Source organism: Anolis carolinensis, unplaced genomic scaffold (genome assembly GCF_035594765.1).
Source record: "Anolis carolinensis isolate JA03-04 unplaced genomic scaffold, rAnoCar3.1.pri scaffold_13, whole genome shotgun sequence".
Classification (NCBI taxonomy): Eukaryota; Metazoa; Chordata; class Lepidosauria; order Squamata; family Dactyloidae; genus Anolis; species Anolis carolinensis.
The window spans coordinates 20118883-20140383 of NW_026943824.1; the positions used below are offsets into that span (position 1 = coordinate 20118883).

General features: G+C 48.9%; 1 protein-coding gene across 3 annotated transcripts in view; it reads right to left on the minus strand.

Moving 5' to 3' along the window:
* ntn3 (netrin 3) overlaps positions 1–21501 on the minus strand; it is a 73827-nt gene that overhangs the window by 18059 nt on the left and 34267 nt on the right. For all 3 annotated transcript variants that reach the window (XM_062964450.1, XM_062964451.1, XM_062964449.1), the window contains exon 3: positions 8864–9052. In XM_062964450.1, the coding sequence (XP_062820520.1) occupies positions 8864–9052 (189 nt within the window). The remainder of the gene's footprint in view (positions 1–8863; positions 9053–21501) is intronic.

Genomic DNA, 21501 nt, shown 5'->3' on the forward strand with positions numbered 1-21501 from the left:
GTTATGTGCTGTATAAATATCTCAAAACAGCTTTTTTCCCCCACCGATGGCAAGAAGAAGTTGAAATGAAATATTTCACCAGGAATCGAGTTCAATAATTCACATTTAAAGGGCTGTAAAGGTTATGTTCAAACAAATCCTAAGCTGGGGTTGTTGTATGTTTTCCAGGCCGTCTGGCCATGTTCCAGAAGCATTCTCTCCTGACATTTTGCCCACATCTATGGCAGGCATCCTCAGAGGTTGTGAGGTATGGAGAAACTAAGCATATAAACATATAAACCTTCCTTGCTTAGTTTCTCCAAATCTCACCACCTCTGAGGAGGCCTGCTATAGATGTGGGCAAAACATCAGTAGAGAATGCTTCTGGAACATGGCCAGACAGCCCGGAAAACACACAACTCTGTGATCCTGGCCATGAAAGCCTTCGACAACACAATAATAATAATAATAATAATAATAATAATAATAATAATAATAATAACAACAACAACCTCACAACCTCTGAGGAGGCCTGCCATAGATGTGGGCGAAACGTCAGGAGAGAATGCTTCTGGAACATGGCCAGACAGCCCAGAAAACACACAACAACTCTGTGATCCTGGCCATGAAAGCCTTCGACAACAAAATAATAATAATAATAATAATAATAATAACAACAACAACCTCACAACCTCTGAGGATGCCTGCCATAGATGTGGGTGAAACGTCAGGAGAGAATGCTTCTGGAACATGGCCAGACAGCCCGGAAAACACACAACAACCCTGTGATCCTGGCCATGAAAGCCTTCGACAACACATTGAACAAATCCCAAGCTTTTCTTGGAAGTTACTTGTATGGGAATGCTTGTAAATAACTTTGAAGACATGACAACTCAGTGGCATGCGCTTCTCGTACATCAATAATATAAGCATCATAGGATAAACAAGTTAAGTAAAACAATCACAGTATAAATTCAAGGCTTTATTACACAAGTGTCAATGAGACGGCAATTCCGAACACATTTGCCATTGCATGTCGCTGTCATGCACAGGGATGTGGGTTTGGAAAAATAATCTGTTGACAAAATTATTTTAAGGGAATTTTCCACTACCCAAATTTTCCATGAATATTTTTTCCATTGAATAGAAACACGTCGCTGCATAAAACTAATTACTAACATAATGAAAGGCACCAGGACAATGTCAATCACGCCTGAGTGTTGTTACGACTGCTAGGAAGAGCTCGTTTTCTCCGTCATTTGAGGCTCTCTCTTCTCCCTTGGAATTCACATATATGAGGGTTGAATGAAAAGTAATGCCTCCACCTTCGTAACTCCTCAACAGATGGCAGTCCTGGTCTGTGGCAGGTCCTGCGGCAGGGTTCCATACTTCTCACTTTAACAACACAACCGTTCAATGCTAAGGCTTCCCACCAAATGGATCTAACTGTAGAGGAGAGTCTCCTGAACAAGCCAGGACCTGCCGCAGACCAGGACTGCCATCTCTTGAGGAATTACGAAGGTGGAGGCATTACTTTTCATTCAACCCTCCTACACCCTGGGAAGGAATATCTCAAAGCTGGGCTTGCCTCAACAGACTTCAAGCTGATTCTGCTCTGCGGATATAGATCAGAGGCTGGGATTTCTCAATTCCAATGGAAACGGGGAGGGAGCGCTGCCTCTGGGAGTGGAGAGTGTGAGTGAGTGAGTGAGTGAGTGGGTGGGAATGGGCTGGTTTCCCCCTTTGACTGTTCTTAAGTCTTCCTGGGCGCGTTCCTTCCTAATTCCTCTCCCCGCCATCGGCAGCTTTCGAGTGCATGTGTGGCAGGGGATAAAGGAGGATCTCTTCAAGGAAGGCTCCTAAACCAAGAGCAAAGAACATAAGCTACGGAACAAGAGCTTCTGTTTCCACAGAGCCCGGCGGCAGCAATGCCAAGAAATAGGGGGGAAAGGCACATGACTGCTTCAGAAGACTGCCGAAAGAAGGCCAGCCAGAAAATACCAGGGTTGGATGAAAAGTAATGCCTCCACCTTCGTAATTCCTCAACGGATGGCAGTCCTGGTCTGCGGCAGGTCCTGGCTTGTTCAGGAGACTCTACTCTAGAGATAGTTCCATTTGGTGGAAAGCCTTAGCATTGGACAGTTGTGTTGTTAAAGTGGGAAGTATGGAACCCTGCGCAGACGGGAAGCCTTAGCATTGGACAGTTGTGTTGTTAAAGTGGGAAGTATGGAACCCTGCGCAGACGGGAAGCCTTAGCATTGAACGGTTGTGTTGTTAAAGGGCGAAGTATGGAACCCTGCACATGAGGAAGAACTTCCCGACTGGGAGAGAGAGAAGCTCAGCTGTGGGACCCTCTGCTCCGGAGTGTGGTGGAGGCTTTCAAACAGAGACTGGATGGCCATCTGTCAGGGGGGCTTTGGGTGTGACTTTCCTGCTGCTTCTTAGCAGAAAGGGGTTGGACTAGATGGTCCACCAGGTCTCTTCCAACTCTACAATTCTAGGATTCTATGAATGGCATTGGCAAGCGCCATAAGACTCAAGACTTCAAAAAGGCGTGAGCACAAGAGAGAGAGAGAGAGAGAGAGAGAGAGAGAGAGAGAGAGAGAGAGAGAGAGAGAGGGAGGATGAATATGGGAAACAAAACGAGTCAGGCGTCGCTCTAGAAATTCCTTCCCAGCCTCACAAAGGAAATGATTCAGCGTTTTCTCCCCAGGAAACCACAAGCTGACAAGTTCACGACCCACCCTGCCATTTTCGGTATGCGTTGGTTTTCCATATTCGGGGCGTATTTCGCACTCACAGTTGTTCTCGAGGAAACTGTCTGCGCCGGAGGAAGGCGGATCGGGGCAAGGGCTGCCCTAGACACATGGGCAAGTGCCTGCCGATGGAGAAAGGGCTCCGGCCAATTTCCCACGAGATGGACCTCCAAGATGAAGACAGGGAAGACGGGCACGAGAGCGGCTATTGCGCAGTTTGACGAGAACACAAAGGCTATTGCGCTATCGCGTGCCCGTTATCAGAAAGGCTTGGGACCAGTCCTACAATTTGGATTTCTTTCCCGATTTTGGAATATTTCCCTACACATATAATGAGATGGGACCTGTAATGTATCTTGCCTCCTGATTAAAACATTTGGTGGCAGTAGAAGAGGCGAGTTCATAGAATCATAGAATCATAGAATCATAGAATCATAGAATCATAGAATCATAGAATCATAGAATCATAGAATCATAGAATAGTAGAGTTGGAAGAGACCTCAAGGGCCATCTAGTCCAACCCCCCGCTAAGAAGCAGGAAATCGCATTCAAAGCACCCCCGACAGATGGCCATCCAGCCTCTGCTTAAAAGCCTCCAAAGAAGGAGCCTCCACCACAGTCCGGGGGAGAGAGTTCCACTGCCGAACAGCCCTCACAGTGAGGAAGTTCTTCCTGATGTTCAGGTGGAATCTCCTTTCCTGTAGTTTGAAGCCATTGTTCCGTGTCCTAGTCTGCAGGGCAGCAGAAAATAAGCTTGCTCCCTCCTCCCTCTGACTTCCCCTCACATATTTGTACATGGCTATCATGTCTCCTCTCAGCCTTCTCTTCTGCAGGCTAAACATGCCCAGCTCTTTAAGCCTCTCCTCATAGGGCTTGTTCTCCAGACCCTTAATCATTTTAGTTGCCCTCCTCTGGACGCTTTCCAGCTTGTCAACATCTCCCTTCATCTGCGGTGCCCAAAACTGGACACAGTATTCCAGGTGTGGTCTGACCAAGGCAGAATAGAGGGGGAGCATGACTTCCCTGGATCTAGACGTTATTCCCCTATTGATGCAGGCCAAAATCCCATTGGCTTTTTTAGCTGCCGCATCACATTGTAGGCTCATGTTTAACTTGTTGTCCACGAGGACTCCAAGATCTTTTTCGCACACACTGCTGTCAAGCCAGGCGTCCCCCATTCTGTATCTTTGATTTCCATTTTTTCTGCCGAAGTGAAGTATCTTGCATTTGTCCCTGTTGAACTTCATTTTGTTAGTTTCGGCCCATCTCTCTAGTCTGTCAAGATCGTTTTGAATTCTGCTCCTGTCTTCTGGAGTGTTAGCTATCCCTCCCAGTTTGGTGTCATCTGCAAACTTGATGATCGTGCCTTCTAACCCTTCGTCTAAGTCGTTAATAAAGATGTTGAACAGAACCGGGCCCAGGACGGAGCCCTGCGGCACTCCACTTGTCACTTCTTTCCAATCCTTCATATTTTTGGTGACAGCCGAAACCAACGCCTCTGCAATTTTGGCAATTTGAAAAATCCTCTACAGGACCCAAGTCTAAACATGAAATTTATTTATATACAATACAATAGAGTCTCACTTATCCAAGACTCGCTTATCCAACGTTCTGGATTATCCAAGGCATTTTTGTAGTCAATGTTTTCAATATATCATGATATTTTGGTGCTAAATTTGTAAATACAGTAATTACAGTAGTCTCACTTATCCAACACTCGCTTATCCAACGTTCTGGATTATCCAATGCATTTTTGTAGTTGATGTTTTCAATAAGTTGTGATATTTTGGTGCTAAATTCGTAAATACAGTAATTACTACATAGCATTATTTCGTATTGAACTACTTTTTCTGTCATTTTTTTTTGTATAACATGATGTTTTGGCACTTAATTTGAAAAATCATAACCTAATTTGATGTGTAATAGCCTTTTCCTTAATCCCTCCTTATTATTCAACATATCCGCTTATCCAATGTTCTGCCGGCCTGCTTATGTTGGATAAGTGAGACTCTACTGTACTACATAGCATTAATGTGTAATGAACTACTTTTTCTGTCAAATTTGTTATAAAACATGATGTTTTGGTGCCTGTGCCGGGCTGTGGCGCAGGCGGGAGAGCAAGCCAGCTGCAATTAACTGCAATGAATCACTCTGACCAGGAGGTCATGAGTTCGAGGCCCGCTCGGAGCCTATATTTGTCTTGTCTTTGTTCTATGTTGAAAGGCATTGAATGTTTGCCTATATTTGTAATGTGATCCGCCCTGAGTCCCCTTCGGGGTGAGAAAGAAGGGCGGAATATAAATGCTGTAAACAAATAAATAAATTAATTAAATCATAGCCTAATTTGATGTTTAATAGGATTTCCTTAATCCCTCCTTATTATCCAAGATATTCGCTTAACCAAGCTTCTGCCGGCCCGTTTAGCTTGGATAAGTGAGACTCTACTGTATTTCCATATTAATAATTCAATCCATTGGTCTGGTGCAGAAATGCTTTCAAGGAGGGAGATTTGGATCTGCCCAAAAATGCCCGTATCAGTATCGAAAATTAATATATCTTCAATGGAACTTGGAAAAGTTGCTTTTTGGGGGCCACTCCTCCCAGGATGGCCATGCTAGTTGGCATATTCTGGGCTTGTGACCCCAAAGGTCAGTTTCCAAGCCGTGGTCTGGGTCCCTATCCGAGGATGACCCCCAGCCTGTCCTTGGCTCTCAAGCAAACAAAGCTGGAAAACTAAATTTTCTGGAAAATTTCTCTGGAAGCCACGGGTGTAATTTTCCACGGAAAATCTCCTATTTTGAGAACCGGCTCATTTCATAAAATTAATTAGGAACACCACGGATTAACGCGATGCGCGCCAAAGTGAGCCATCGGAATGGAAACAATACCAGCACAATGTACGGAAAATCAAAGCTGCCATTGACTCTTCCACCCAAAAAAGAACGACCCCCCAAAGCGCCCATTCTGGGCTTCCGCCCGCAGCTCCTCCATCACACTAAAATTAGCACGCACGTGGTTTTCGGGGCCTTCTTTTCCCCTCCGGCTAAAGATCAAGATAATGCCAAAGGAAAGTATGCCATTGAGTGGTGACATCTTAGAATTTTTGGCACATACTCCAACACAATAATTTCCAAGTAAGATTTGGTGGTGGAGGCTCCTTCTTTGGAGGCTTTGAAGCAGAGGCTGGATGGCCATCTGTCGGGAGGGCTTTGAATGTGACTTTCCTGCTTCTTGGCAGAATGGGGTCCGACTGGGTGGCCCACCAGGTCTCTTCCAACTCTAGGGTTCTTCTTCTATCTATGATTTTGAATTCATTCCAATGCAGACCATGGTTCCTATTCTTTGGATCAATTGATTTTATTTAGTTATTATTTTCAATATTCATATCCCGCCCTTCTCACCCGAAGGGACTCAGGGCGGCTTACAACACTGGCACAATTAGATGCCTATACAAAATCAATCAACAGTACATAAAATCACTTAAAAACAATTAAATCTATATATATAAAAGGGTAATGAAATTTTGGCCTAGGACAAAACAACAAAACTACACATCCCAGAAACACTACACTTGGCAGCACAACCCCTCATCCATGCCTCTATGTTCATACAACAAAAAGAAAAGAAAAACAAAGTCCTAATTAGAGGGAGAGGAAGAATTGTTTTTATCCAATTGCTGCCAGTTAGAAGGCTAAGCTCCGCCCACTTGGTCTCCTAGCAACCCACTCAGCCCAGGGGACAGGCAGAGTTAGGCCTCACTTAGGCCTCTTCCACACTGCCTATAAGATACAGATTATATGATTTGCACTGGATTATATGGCAGTGTAGACTCAAGGCCCTTCGACACAGCTATATAACCCATTTATAATGAACTTAATGTCAGGGGAAAACCTTGACCCTTGACCTTAACTACCACCAATTCCTCAATACTTTATTTCCCAGACCACCAGACTTCGCCACAGCAACGCGTGGCCGGGCACAGCTAGTACAATATAAAATTACAGTATATAAATTTTAAAATATATATGCTCAAATCCGTTCATCTGAAAACCTTGTGCCTTATTCGTAGGTCAGTCTGTGTCATCTTTATCGTTTATTCGTTAAAAGCCTGGGCATATAGCCATGTTTTTAGGGCTCTTCTAAAGCCCAAAAGAGTTGGAACTTGTCCGATCTCTCGGGAGGGTGTTCCACCGACCGTCTGCGCAGAGTTCCATACTTAACAACACAACCGTTCAATGCTAAGGCTTCCTGCCAAATGGAATTGTAGAGGAGAGTCTACTGAACAAGCCTGCCGCTTAACCGGACTGCCATCTGTACCATTGCTGTAAACCGCCCTGAGTCCCTTCTGGGAGATAGGGCGGTATACAAATAAAGTTTTATTATATTATGTTGTCGAAGGCTTTCATGGCCGGGATCACAGGGTTGTTGTACCTCAGGGTTGAAGCATCCTCAGAGGTTGTGGATGTGGATGCCTGCCATAGATGTGGGCGAAATGTCAGGAGAGAATGCTTCTGGAACATGGCCACACAGCCCAAAAGACATACAACAACCCTTTTATTATATTATTATTTATTATCTTGAGGAGTTATGAAGGTGGAGGCATTACTTTTCATTCAACCCTGGTATGATTGCCTTCCAAGTGTAGGGTCTTGGCTGTGGGTCCGTAGGTGACTGAAGAGACCTATGAGGACATCGGTTTCCAGACGGAAGGCGGTCCCGCTCAGGGTTGGCTTGATGCGCCTTCTCCCTCTTGGCATGTTTCTCCCTTTTGCCCTCCCTCCATTCGTGCCTTTTCAGATTCCCCAGCACTGCCGGTCACAGCTGACCTCCAGTTAGAGCGCTCTAGGGCCAGGGCTTCCCAGTTCTCGGTGTCTCTGCCACAGTTTTTAAGGTTGGCTTTAAGCCCATCTTTCGATCTCTTTTCCTGTCCACCAACATTTCCCATTCTTGAGTTCTCACTGCAGATGACAGGGATGATCTCTCCACACCTAAGCCAGTTTTCAAGTGGCAAAGTTGGAATCTTTCTACCAATGCCAGATCTTGATCCCCCCGTATTTTAGCTCCATACAAAGCAATGGGAAACACCTTTACCTTAAGGACCTTCAGAAAGGGATGCAAAGATCCCGGGTAATTGTGGCTACATAATTCATGAATTGCCTGCATGGCATTATCAGCTTTTGCAATACTTAATTTTAGGTGTTGGGGCCATGCCCCAGATGCCGCAAAATGTAGACCTAAGTATTTAAATGTCCTCACTTGTTCCACTTTCTGCCCATTAAGGAGCCAGTTGTAAACCTTAGTTTTCTTGCCAAAGACCATTATTTTGGATTTTTCTTTATTTATGGTGAGGGCATTTTCAGTACACTATTGGCTAAGTTTTTGCAGAGACCTCCTTAACCCAACTGGGGTGGTGGATAACAATACTATGTCGTCTGCGTATATCAAAATATTTAACTCCCTATCCATAATCTTTGGTCCATGACATTATTTCATATTCACATATTCCAAGATATCATTTATATAAAAACTAGCTGTGCCTGGCCACGCGTTGCTGTGGCAAAGTGGTGGTGGTATTGGTTAAAAATTGTTGTGTAATTTTTATTTGACGTTATTTGTATTTTTTAAATTAATTTTATTGTAAGTTATCTTTTTATTTATTATTGTATTGTATTAATTTTTAGTGTCTTAAATTATTTTTTAGTGTTTTTTATTATTTTTTATTGGGTTCCTAGGAGACCAAGTTGGAGGAGCTTAGCCTTCTAACTGGCAGCAACTGGATAAAAGCAATTATTCCTCTCTCTCTAATTAGGACTTTATTTTTCTTTTCTTTTTGTTGTATCAACCTAGAGGCGTGGATGATGGGTTGTGTTGTCAAATATCGAGGTTGGGGGGCCTGTAGTTTTGTTGTTTTGTGGGTCGCCGTGATGCCATCACTCTTTTATATATATAGATTAAAACAGAACGGTGCCAACGGACATCCCTGTCTCACACACGCTATTACCGAATCTCACTTTAACTGAGGAGTCAGCATTTAGAGCAGTCAGAAGCGCCAGGAGTCTTCTGTCTGTGTTGGACTTTGTTGGACTGCGGAAAGAGAGAGAGAGGAGAGCGTATGGCTTCGCCCTTACCTTTGCAGGCCTTACGGTCGGTGATGGCTTTGCTCATGTCCCGGTAGAAGCCCTCTTTGCAGTAATGGCAGTGCCGCCCGGCCGTGTTGTGGCGGCAGTTGAGGCAGACCCCTCCGCTCTTCCGCCCGGAGAGCTTGTAGAGCTCCATGTTGAAACGGCAGCGGCGGGCGTGGAGGTTGCAGTTGCAGGCTGCAGGGAAGAGACAGAACAGACAGGAGTTAGTCCCCAAAATGTGTCCGTCCAGCCTCCGAGGGATCCCAACTGCAAAGAGAGAGATGGACGGACGGACGGACGGGGGATTTTAAATCGAGGGGACAGAATATGGAATAAGTTACTCCTTTTGGATCACAACACCAAGACTCTGCCAAACAGAAAACCCACAAGTAATTAATGTATGGTTGGAGGCTTTCATGGCTGGAATCACTGGGTTGCTGTTAGTTTTCCGGGCTGTCTAGCCATGTTCCAGAAGCATTCTCTCCTGACGTTTCACCCACATCTATGGAAGGCATCCTGAGAGGTTGTGTGGTCTGTTGGAAACTATTTATTTATTTATTTATTTACATCATTTATATTCCGCCCTTCTCACCCCGAAGGGGACTCAGGGCAGATCACATTACACATATTAGGCAAACATTCAATGCCTTTTTAACACAGGACAAAGACAAACAAACATAGCTCCGAGCGGGCCTCGAACTTATGACCTCCTGGTCAGTGACTCATTGCTCTCCCATCTGCACCACAGCCCCGGGCAAGCGAACTGTATATATATCTGTGGAATAATGTCCAGGGTGGGAGAAAGAAAGAACTCTGGTCTGTTGGAGGCATGTGACCACTGGCACGACTGCATAAAGCGCCGTTACCTCCCCACCGGAGTGGTACCTATTGATCTACTCACATTTACACGTTTTTGAACTGCTAGGTTGCCAGAAGCTGGAGCTGACAACCCTGTCTGCAAAAATCTGGTGAAAGGCAAACAAGGTGTATAGGCTTAGAAAGCACAAATGGCCGAGTGTTGCGAGAACACTGGGGAGATGGTAGCGGGATACGAGAATAAAGTTGTTACAAGTTATTATTATAACGTGCTCTGTGGGCCTATCCTTCTTGGAGACTGGATCATTTCCCATGCCCGAGTTCAGCGATGAGATCTACCAGAGCCAGCCCAACATTAGAGGCCAATGTCAGCGCCTGCTTGTGGCGCATTGTCCCTGGGGGCGCTGTCGAGGCCCCCCCGCGGCGGGGACCATCGGCTCCCTCCTCGCCGAACGCGGAAGACCTCAGTCAAGGGGAGCCGAAGGGGCCTTGGGGTGTGTGTGCAATTTCGGGGGGCCGCGGCCACTAGGTTCACCTACTAGGTTCGCCTTCTGAGACCTACTATGACGGTCTTGACGGAAAGACTCGACCGAGCCGCAGTGTCAGTGATAGAAGCAGTGTCCCCAAAAAGAACTGGGGGGAAAGTGGCTCCCCATGTGGCTTGGCCCCGGTTTCTTCTCCCTGCGAGGGCCACTGCCCATGCAAGGACCACCCGCCTTGAGGTGGGCTGGGACGGAAAGAGGGGGCAGGCAGGCTGGGGCGGCTCTCCGTTATGCGCTGCCAGAGCCATTAAAGAACACCAACAGTGCCAGCTGTGGCCAGGTTATGGGGCCGAGGAGGGGGAGAGCGGCTGCTAAAGTCATTTCCCCAGCCGGCTCCCCTCTTCTCCAGGCTCCTTCCCCCCTCCGTTCAGCCACAGAAGGCCAATGTGGGGAGAGAGCCAGGATCCACGTGCAATGATAAGGTTTGTTTTCTTTTAAACAGAATGTCGGGGAGCATCGCCAGCTCCTGTTTAGATCATGGGAACGAGGACTCAATGCCCCTTTGCTTTGCTTTGCTTTGCTTTGCTTTGGGCCACCTGTCCCCTCTCCTCCCCTGCTTAGGCCAACTCCCAGGCTCAGGGAGAGCCTTTCCAGGCATGCTGTGAAATTCATTAATGTGTCAGCCTGCGATTTAACTGCTGGGCCTGCTTACCATTTGTATGAAAGGTCCCCTCTGCTGGAAAGAAAACTGGTTAAAATTAAGAGGGATATGAGGAAAAATAAGCTCACTGAAGAATTAAAGGTCGATAAATTGCTAAAGGCGAGAGAAAAAACAAGGAAAGGAACAGTAGTGACGATAATAATAATGATGATGATAATAATAATAATATCCGAAAATACATCACACAGTCCTAGACACTTGGGAAGTGTTCGACTTGTGATTTTGTGATACGAAATCCAGCATGTCTATCTTGCTTGCTGTGTCATAATAACCCAAATGATGACCCAAAATGCAGACTGTGCAAGGAAACTGACGAAACCATGGATCATATCCTCAGCTGCTGTAAGAAAATTGCACAGACAGACTACAAACAGAGGCACAACTACGTGGCCCAAATGATTCATTGGAACTTATGCCTCAAGTGCCACCTCCCAGCAGCAAAGAACTGGTGGGATCACAAACCTGCAAAAGTATTGGAGAATGAGGACGCAAAGATACTGTGGGACTTCCGAATACAGACTGACAAAGTTCTGGAACACAACACACCAGACATCACAGTTGTGGAAAAGAACAAGGTTTGGATCATTGATGTCACCATCCCAGGTGAGAGTCGCATTGACAAAAAACAACAGGAAAAACTCAGCCGCTCTCAGGACCTCAAGATCGAACTTCAAAGACTCTGGCAGAAACCAGTGCAGGTGGTCCCGGTGGTGGTGGGCACACTGGGTGCCGTGCAACCCACTCAGCCAAAATGGAGCTCAGGACCTCTTTACTCAGGCCTTTTCCACACTGCTTATAAAATACAGATTATCTGATTTGAACTGGATTATATGGCAGTGCAGATTCAAGGCCCTTCCACACACCTATATAAGCCAGAATGCCAAGGTAGGATAAGGACAGGTTGCTTACCTGTAACCATGTTTCTTCGAGTGTACTCTGTGAATTCACACTAATGGAGAGGCTGCGCCTGCGCAGGTCCCAACGGAAACTCTTCCCAAGCTGAAGTTTAAATTTTGGCGGTAGCCACGCCCCTCCGTCCCCGGAGGGCATATAAGGCAGCCCTCGGCGTCTGCTCTCCAGTTCCTACGCCGCAAAGGCAACGAGAAAGGAAGAGGGTTTGCCAGAGGGGAAGGAAGGGCGGGCTTGTGTGAATTCACAGAGTACACTCGAAGAAACATGGTTACAGGTAAGCAACCTGTCCTTTTTCTTCGTGTACTCTGTGAATGCACACTAATGGAGACTAGCAAGCTTAGGTCTCGGAGGCGGGCTAAGCAAACCCTGACAACGAGAGAACTGTCCAAACATATGTTTATTAAACATGAAAACATCAAAGAAAACCCTGGTCCAAGGACCCATTAAGGTATTGCATCAAACACACGCCAAACACCGAAGGCAGTTCGGTCAGGCATGATATAACCCTTTAAGAGCACATGTGAAAAACAGGAAAACATCATTCCCCTAAGGGGGAAGGCAATAGCAATAAGGCACGGATCATCAGGAGAGTAGTGCAAACATGTACCAAACAGGAAAAAACAGCAAGAGGGTCGCATGAGAAAAAGCACCCACATAGAAGTCATAAATGCAGAAGGTTAGGAAAAGCATGAGGATAAAACCGCCCTAGCAAAGGCGGCATCCTTCAAAGTCTTTTGGTCTAACCTGTAGTGAGACACAAATGTAAGGGGGTTAGACCAGATCGCTGCCTTGCAGATGGAGTCCAGGGAAATGCCCCTTAGGAAGGCAGTCGACGTGGAGAGACCTCTCGTCGAACGCGGGCGGACCGACGGGGGAGGAGGTCTTTTGGCTAGTTCATAGGCCAGTTCAATGGCCTGAGCAATCCAGTGTGAGAGTCTTTGAGAAGAAATAGGATTGCCCAGTTTATCTGGGGCATGGGCCACAAAAAGTTTTGGGGTCTTTCGAATGTCCTTAGTACGGTCTCGGTAGAACAGAAGTGCTCTACGCACATCAAGGAGGTGCAGTCTCCGCTCAAGGGGAGACGAGGGGTCTGGGAAGAAAGCGGGAAGGACAATGTCCTGGTTAAGGTGAAAAGCAGAGACCACCTTGGGAAGGAAGGTGATGTCCGGACGGAGAACGGCGCGGTCGTGATGAAAGCGGAGGTAGGGTTCATCGACCCGAAGGGCCGCCAGCTCCGAGGGTCTGCGCGCTGAGGTTATGGCCACCAAGAAGGCAACTTTCCAAGAAAGGAGACGTAGGTCGGTCGAGGCCAAAGGTTCAAAGGGAGAAGCAGTGAGCTGGGAAAGGACAAGCTCGAGGTTCCAGCCTGGGGTAGGAGGTTGGGCCGGTGGGCAGATGTTGTTGTATCCTTTTAAGAAGGTCTTGACGAGGTGATCGGAAAACAATGATGGTCTACCATGCTGCTGAAAGCACCATGATAGAGCGGCCAGGTAAGATTTCATAGAGGCAAGAGAAAGCTTTTGTTCTGCTAGAGACATAAGGAAGTCCAGCACAATCGGTACCGAGGTTGGGAAAGCAGTGATCCCTCGGGAGCGAAGAAAGGAACGAAAGCGAGAGACTTTATAAGTGTAGGCCCTGGTTGTAGCCGGCTTGTGAGCTGCGCGGAGGACCTCTTGTAAGTTCTGCGGGAGGGAGGTCAGGCGAGAATCCTCCAAGCAGTGAGATGTAGAGAGGGGAGATCCGGATGCAGAATCTGGCCGTTTTCTCTGGATAAGAGGTGTGGTAGGAGAGGCAGAGTGAAGAAGGTCGCCTTGGAAAGATGAAGAAGAGCCGGGAACCACGGTTGACGAGGCCAGGCTGGCGCTATCAGGATCGCCGACATCGGTACCGATCGGAGCTTCTGGAGGACCTTCGGTATCAGAGGAAAAGGCGGAAAGAGATAGATTGGTTCCGCCGACCAGTCCAGAAGGAAGGCGTCTCCCAGGCAGCCTGGAGAGGAGGACGGGAGAAGTCTTGCCCCGTACCGAGGCAGCTGAGCGTTCTGGGGAGAAGCGAAGAGGTCTAGGGTGGGGAAACCCCATTTGAGAAAGAGAGAAAGAAGAGTCTCGGGGTCGAGCATCCACTCGTGGGAGGAAGTCGTCATTCTGCTGAGGGCATCTGCCAAGTCGTTGTGGATCCCGGGAAGGTGAGTCGCCGAGATTTGGATGTTGTGGGCTATGCACCAATGCCACAGCTGGGAGGAGAGAAGCATCAGCTTCCTTGAGCCCGTGCCGCCCTGTTTGTTGATGTAGAATACTGCTACTGTGTTGTCTGACTGTACGAGGACAGATCTTTGGGAGATCAGGCGGGAGAAGGCTTTCAGAGCCTTGAAGATAGCAAGGAGTTCGAGAAAGTTTATGTGATTGGCCTTCTCGGAGGGAGACCAGAGGCCCCGAACAGTGAGGCCCTTCATGTGGGCTCCCCAGCCGAAATTGGATGAGTCTGTGGTTATGGTGATCGAGGGAGGAACCGAGTGAAACGGAAGACCCCTGCAGACGTTGGAGAGGGACTTCCACCAGAGGAGCGACCGACGAACATGAGGCGGGATCGAGAGAAACCTCGAGTTGGGGTGGCGAAATGGCTTGAAAACATCTATGAACCACCTCTGCAGGGACCGGAGACGGAGCCTGGCGAACGGGGTCGTGAGGACTGTGGAGGCCATGTGGCCCAGCAGTATTTGAATGGATCGAGCCCGAACTCTTCGGTGGGTCTCGCAGAAGATGATTTGATGACGGAGAGCTAGAAACCTGTCGAGCGGGAGCGAGACAGTCTGAGCGATTGAGTCGAACAGGGCGCCGATGAAGCGGATCTTGTTCGACGGGTTGAGGTGAGATTTTTCGTGGTTTAGCTGGAGACCGAGAGAATCTAGAAGAGAGAGGGTGTAGTCGACGTGTCGACGGAGTAGGACAGGGTCGGATCCGACCAGAAGCCAGTCGTCTAGATAGGGAAAAACTGTGATCCCCTGGAGCCGGAGGTGGGCAGCCACGACAGCGACGACTTTGGTAAAGACCCTTGGGGCGGTAGCGAGGCCAAAGGGCAAAACGGTGAACTGGTAGGTTTGGTCGAGGACCTTGAAAGAGAGGAAGCGCCTGTGGTTTTCTCGAATCGCCACGTGGAAATAGGCGTCTCGGAGGTCTATAGACACGAAGTAGTCTCCGCGGTGAAGCATCGGGAGGATGGAGGCGATGGAGACCATCCTGAACTTGGTTGGGCGTATGAAGACATTGAGCATGCGCAAGTCTAGAATTGGGCGGAGGCCCCCACCCCTCTTCGGGACCGTAAAGTACCTGGAGAAGAAGCTTTGAGGGTCCTGTGCCGATGGAGAAGGCCGAATAGCCCCTTTGGCGAGGAGAGCGTCGACCTCTGCGAGAATTTCTTGAGAGGGGTTGGAGAGAAGGACCTGACCGGTGGGAGGGAGTTCTTCGAATTCTAAGGCATAGCCTTCTTGGACAATTTTTAGAACCCAGGCATCTGAAGTAATAGATTTCCACCGGTGAAAGAAGGGAGCCAGGCGGTCTATAAAGAGACCATGAGGTTGATTTGGTGGAGGAGAGGGGTGCGGAGGAGTGAGAACGACATCGGTACCGGAGAAAGAGTCTTTGGAAGGAGAGATGGCGTCAGGAACGCCGGATAGGTTGACCAGCGGTGGGGGTGGCCCGGCCGCGCTGTCTTTGAGGTTGTGCGGCCCGACGGGGCTGTTGGCGATTTTGGTTGTTCGATACCGAGGGACGTCTGAAAGATTGCTGGCGGTAAGAAGGAGGCGGGAAGCGTCGAAAGCGTTGAGGAAACCACTTGGTGCGGTGAGCCTGGGGTTGATCGCCGCATTTAGTGGCTAGAACTTTAAAGTCATGGTTGGTTTTAAGCTTGTCATCGGTGCCAGCATTAAAGAGGCCCATGGCGTCGAAGGGGAGGTCCTCGATGACCTGCCTCGAGGAAGAAGATAAGCCGGAAGATCTCAGCCAGGCGTGGCGGCGAATGGCAATGGCGTGGGCGATCATCTTGCCGGCCGTGTCGCCCGTATGCTTAGCCATCTGGATTTGATGATGCGCTAACGAATCGGCCTCTTGTTGGAGGGTGGACATGACCGACCGGTCTTCGTCGGACAACTTCGCGAAGAAGGGCTGAGCTTTTTCCCAGAGGATCTGCTGGTATGCCCCCATACAGGCCCCATAGTTCGCCATTCGACAAAGTAGAAGGGCTCCGGAGTAGAGCTTTCTGCCGACCGCGTCGAACCTTTTACCCTCTCTGTCTGCAGGGGTAGTGGATTCACGACCGGAGGACTGAGAGGCCTTCACGACCATGGAATTCGGGTCGGGGTGGTGTTTAAGCCATTCTAAGGTGTCGTCATCCGTACGATACCAAGACTCGATTCTCTTCGAGGTAGGAGGGATCGAGGAGGGGGTTTTCCACGAAGATTGGATAACATCGAGGAGATAGGGTAAGAACGGCAACAGCGTGGCTGGAGGGGCCTGGGCTTGGACCCGTTTGAAAACCGGGTCAGTTACTGCTTTGGAAGTCTGTTTAATTTCTAAACCCAGGGCATCAGCCATTCTAATCATTTGCTCGGAGAAAGCCCGAATGTTGTCGGTAGGCGAAGGAGGATCCACCTCATAGGCATCATGGGGAGGAGAGAGATCGAGGCCTAAGGATACCACCGAGGCCGAGAGAGCAGAATCCGGGCGATCAATCTCTATCTCATCGTCCCCAGCCCCTTGAGGGGACTGGGGGGGGAGATGACAACACAGTCTCTGGTGGCGGCACCGCCTCAAGAGCAGGAGCTATCTGCAGCCGAGTTTGTTTGGAGGCCGAAGCCTGGACCGCTCGAGCCAGGCGAGTGGTTTGTCTACCCCGTTCCGGTGTCGAGGTCGGGGGAAAAAGCTGCTGACGAGATGAACGATGAGAAGCAGCAGGTCGAGGAGATGGGACCCTGACCACTGTCTGAGTGGAGTGGTGGGGTGAGTCCTGCAACTCGCCGTCCGAGAGTTGGTGAGGAGAAGGCTGGCGAGGTCGCTGAGCGGGAGCGATCGGAGAAGACCTTCTAGAAGAAGTTGCCGAAGAAGGGACATCCATCTTGGAGGAGGCAGAAGAGGAAGAGCGTTGGGTTGCCCTCTTCTTAGCGAGCGGTTGTTTTGATGGAACCCTCAGGGATTTACCCGGTGTGGGAGGGATCATTGCTGAGTCGGATTGGGTCCGACGAGCTTCCTCATGAGCCCTTTTAAAGGCGATCTTCATCGCGGAGGTCGATGGAGGAGCCCCGAGTTGGGATCGAGCCGAGGAAACGGAAGCTACCGAGCTCGACGTCGAGGAAGGACCGACCCGACCAGAACGTGTCGACACCGTGGCCGTGGTGAGAGTGCACGGTGGTTTAGCGGCCTTGGACGACCTGGAGGCTCTGGACGCCTTAGACGAGACCGAAGGGGCTTTAGCCGCTGAAGACGACATCGATTCCGGGTTAAGCGGCGACTTCGTGCCCGAAGTCGACGGAGCGGGTTCAGGAGCGAGCGATTTTTCGTAGAGCGCCGCTCTAAGCCTCGCGGCTCTATTTTTTCGAGCCTGGGCCGTTAGGGCCAGGCAGAAACGGCAGGTACCGACGACATGTGCTTCTCCGAGGCAGTAGAGGCACTTGGCGTGGCCGTCGGAGTCAGGAATTTTAGCGGCACACTGAGTGCAACGCTTGAAGCGAGTCGTAGACATGAGAATCCGAAGTGAACCTTGCGGCGGAAAAAAAGGAACTGGAGAGCAGACGCCGAGGGCTGCCTTATATGCCCTCCGGGGACGGAGGGGCGTGGCTACCGCCAAAATTTAAACTTCAGCTTGGGAAGAGTTTCCGTTGGGACCTGCGCAGGCGCAGCCTCTCCATTAGTGTGCATTCACAGAGTACACGAAGAAAAATCCACATTACCTGCTTTGAACTGGATTATCTTGAATCCACACTGCCATATAATCCAGTTCAGTATGGATTTTATACAGTCGTGTAGAAAGGGCCTCATATAATCCAGTTCTAAGCAGATAATATAAGATTATAAATATAATATCAAAAATTGCTGTGGTATAATAATACAGAACAATATAATCTCTAAAACCAGGACAGTAAATAAAGAGCAACACTCTGAAAACAGGGGAATTCCAGAAAGGAAACTACCAGGGCCAGTTAACACCTCCCAACAAAGGATTCCCCCAGGCAGGAAGCAGCCAGGCTTTGAAGCTGCAAGGCCATTAAATGCTAATCAAGGTGACTAATTGCAGCATTCATACTTGCTGCACTGACACTATTGATTGCTATTCAACCTAGCCAACCAAGAATTCCACAAGGTAGAACTGCGGCCGGGCTTGCAAGCAGCAAGGCTGTTCAGTGCTGTTCAACCTGGTCAACCAAGATTCCCCCTAAATAGAAAACCCTCAGGTTTTGAAGCCACAAAGCTACTCCGTCCCATCGAACCTGCCCAAGGAAGGATGCCCTATGAAGAAAGCGGCCAGGCTTTGAAGCAGCAAGGCTATTCAGTGCAATTCAAATTGGCCAAATTGGCCAGCCTTCCAAGCAGCAACCCTATTCCGTTGCATTCCAGCTCACCAAACAAGGATTCCCATAAGAAGAAAACGGCCAGGCTTTGAGACTGCAAGGCTATTCTCTGCTATTCCACCTGGTCAACAAATGATTCCCATAAGCTACAGCAACGCGTGGCCGAGCACAGCTAGTATACATATATATATCCGTTTTGTGCATTGGCATATCTTTGTCCCCAACAGTTCAAAGAAATACCTAGGTACATCAGCCTAACAGCGGAGTAACCTAATTGCCTTGCATGAATGCCATTTTCCCCCCCAAAGGTTATGACTTCTTCCAAGGTGCTGCCTTTCCAAAGATCATAAAATCCCCCAAAGGAGATGGAGGTCTCCATCTTCCAAAAGTTCTTCCTTGCTCACTTTCGATTGGCAGATTTCGTGAGTTGGTCTCCGCACCTAAGCAGCGGATTGGCAAAGCGGCCCGGCTCCTTCCTTCCCGACATGACTGCGCTTGATCTCTCTCTCTCTCTCTCTCTCTCTCTCTCTCTCTCTCTCTCTGGTCTGTGCGCCAAGCACATCGTTTGCACAACACCCTTGGCCTTCCCTCCCAAGTGGAGCCGAGGAAGAGCAGCTAAAGACTTGCACTGACTGTAACCACAAAGTTTTTGTTACAGCTCAATCTCTCCCTGTCTCGTGTTAATCACTAATTAAAGGCCTGAATTGGTGCCTGCTGTTTGAGGGTATTAATAAGAATTTAATTGCATAGTTTTGGACTAATTATATATGAACCCGCTTCCTTCCTTGCCTAAAAGGAGCCAATTTTTAAAATTCCTCCTCTTTTAAAGGAGAAAGAATCACACGACCGATTAAACAATCACAGTTTCAATTAATTTGTAAACAAAGGGCCAATTACATAACGCTGCGGCTCTCTGTTCTCTTTCCAAAAGCTGCCGAAACCCCCCCCCCCCCCCCCACACACACACACGAAGCGGAATGTGGAACCTGTCTGCTTTCTGCGAGCGAGCAAGTCGAGCATCGCCTGCGTTGGCTGGGAATGATTAGCCGGTGAACGTTCCTGGTGAAATCCTAGAGCAGCCCTCCCTCCGTGCCAAAACCACAACTGATGGGAAGCTGCACCGGGTGCCTTGGATGGAACGGAGCCCAGACACAACCGCGCCGTGGTCGAGAGGGGCGCGCTCTCCTCTAAACCACCAAAGCCCTCCTCATGGGGTACTTTTCGCACACCGCCACCACCGCCACGTTTACCTTCATCACGCATGGCTTCGTGACACCCGCAACTCACGTGGCAGCTTCAAGGAGCATCTAATAGTCAACACGGATTTACCCAAAACAAGTCATGCCAGACTCATCTGATCTCTTTTTTCGATAGAGTTACGAGTTGGGTCGATACAGGGAAGGCTGTGGATGTAGCGTGTCTGGATTTCAGTAAGGCCTTCCGACAAAGTCCCCCACGACCTTCTGGCAAGGAAACTAGTAAACTGTGGGCTAGACAAAACTACAGTTAGGTGGATCTGTAATTGGCTAAGCAAACAAACCCAAAGGGTGATTCTCACCAATGAGTCGTCTTCATCATGGAAAGAAGTGACAAGTGGAGTGCCATCAGAAGGGTTATGGGCCCGGTTCTGTTCAACATCTTTATTAACGACTTAGACGAAGGGTCAGAAGGCACGAACATCCAGTTTGCAGACGACACCAAACTGGGAGGGAGAGCCAACACTCCAGAAGACAGGAGCAGAATCCAAAACGATCTTGACAGACGAGAGAGATGATTGGCCAAAACTAACACAATGAAGTTCAACAGGGACAAATGCAAGATACTTCACTTCGGCAGAAAAAATGGAAATCAAAGATACAGAATGGGGGACGATGCCTGGCTGGACAGCAGTGTGTGCGAAAAAGACCTTGGAGTCCTCGTGGGGAGGAAGGGGAACATGAGCCTACAATGTGATGCGGCAGCTAAAAAAGCCAACGGGATTCTGGCCTCATCAAGAGGGGAATAGCGTCTAGAACCCTTCCAACAGTATTTTCTGTTGGTCACGGGAGTTCTGTGTGCCAAGTTCGGATCAATTCCATCATTGGTGGAGTTCAGAATAATCTTTGATTGTAGGTGAACTATAAATCCCAGCAACTACAACTCCCAAGTGACAAAATCATTTACCAGTATTCAAATATGGGTGTATCGGTGGTGAATGGAAATACATCCTGCATAGCAGATCTTTACAACATGATTCCTAACAGTGGCAAAGCGACAGTGATGAAGTTGCAACGGAAACAATGTGATGGTTGGGGGTCACCACCACATGAGGAACCCTGTCAAGGCGGAGAACCGCGGCCTTCTGCGGGGTCTTCCGAAGGATCTCCAGCCTCGGGCAGGCCGAGGAAGAGGAGAGTCCTGCCCGAAGGGACTTCCCAGGCGGACCCTCTCCCTTTAATTGCTACTAATTGCTGCGCCTGTTCCCGCCGGCCGGCCGGGGAGATGTCACGCTTGAAAGGCGCCGAGGGGGGGGGACGCTTGGGGAGCTAATCCGGCTTTCAGCGGCTAAGCCCCTCGGAGGCGTGTGATGGAGGCTCTTTCACCCACGGCACAAAGCCTGCCAGGAGAGGAGAGCAGAGGAAGGAAGGCACCCCAGAAGGAGAAAACTTTCACACGCAGCTCGGCTAAGCCGCCTTTGTGTGGCTGGACCATCAAGGAAGACGTCTTAAAGGGACACTGCCGCCCTCCCCCAACTCGGGGCCGGCATTCCCTTTCTCCCCGCCATCTTTTCAGCCCCATCTGCCAATGCGAGGGTTGAATGAAAAGTAATGCCTCCACCTTCGTAAAGCCTCAACAGATGATAGTTCTGGTCTGCGGCAGGTCCTGGCTTGTTCAATAGACTCTCCTCTACAGTTAGTTCCGTTTGGCGGGAAGCCTTAGCATTGAACGGCTGTGTTGTTAAAGAGCGAAGTATGGAACCCTGTGCAGACGGGAAGCCTTAGCATTGAACGGTTGTGTTGTTAAAGTCTGAAGTATGGAATCCTGTGCAGATGGAGAAGCCCTAGCATTGAACGGTTGTGTTGTTAAAGTACGAAATATGCAACCCTGTGCAGACGGGGAAGCCTTAGCATTGGACGGTTGTGTTGTTAAAGGGTGAAGTATGGAACCCTGCGCA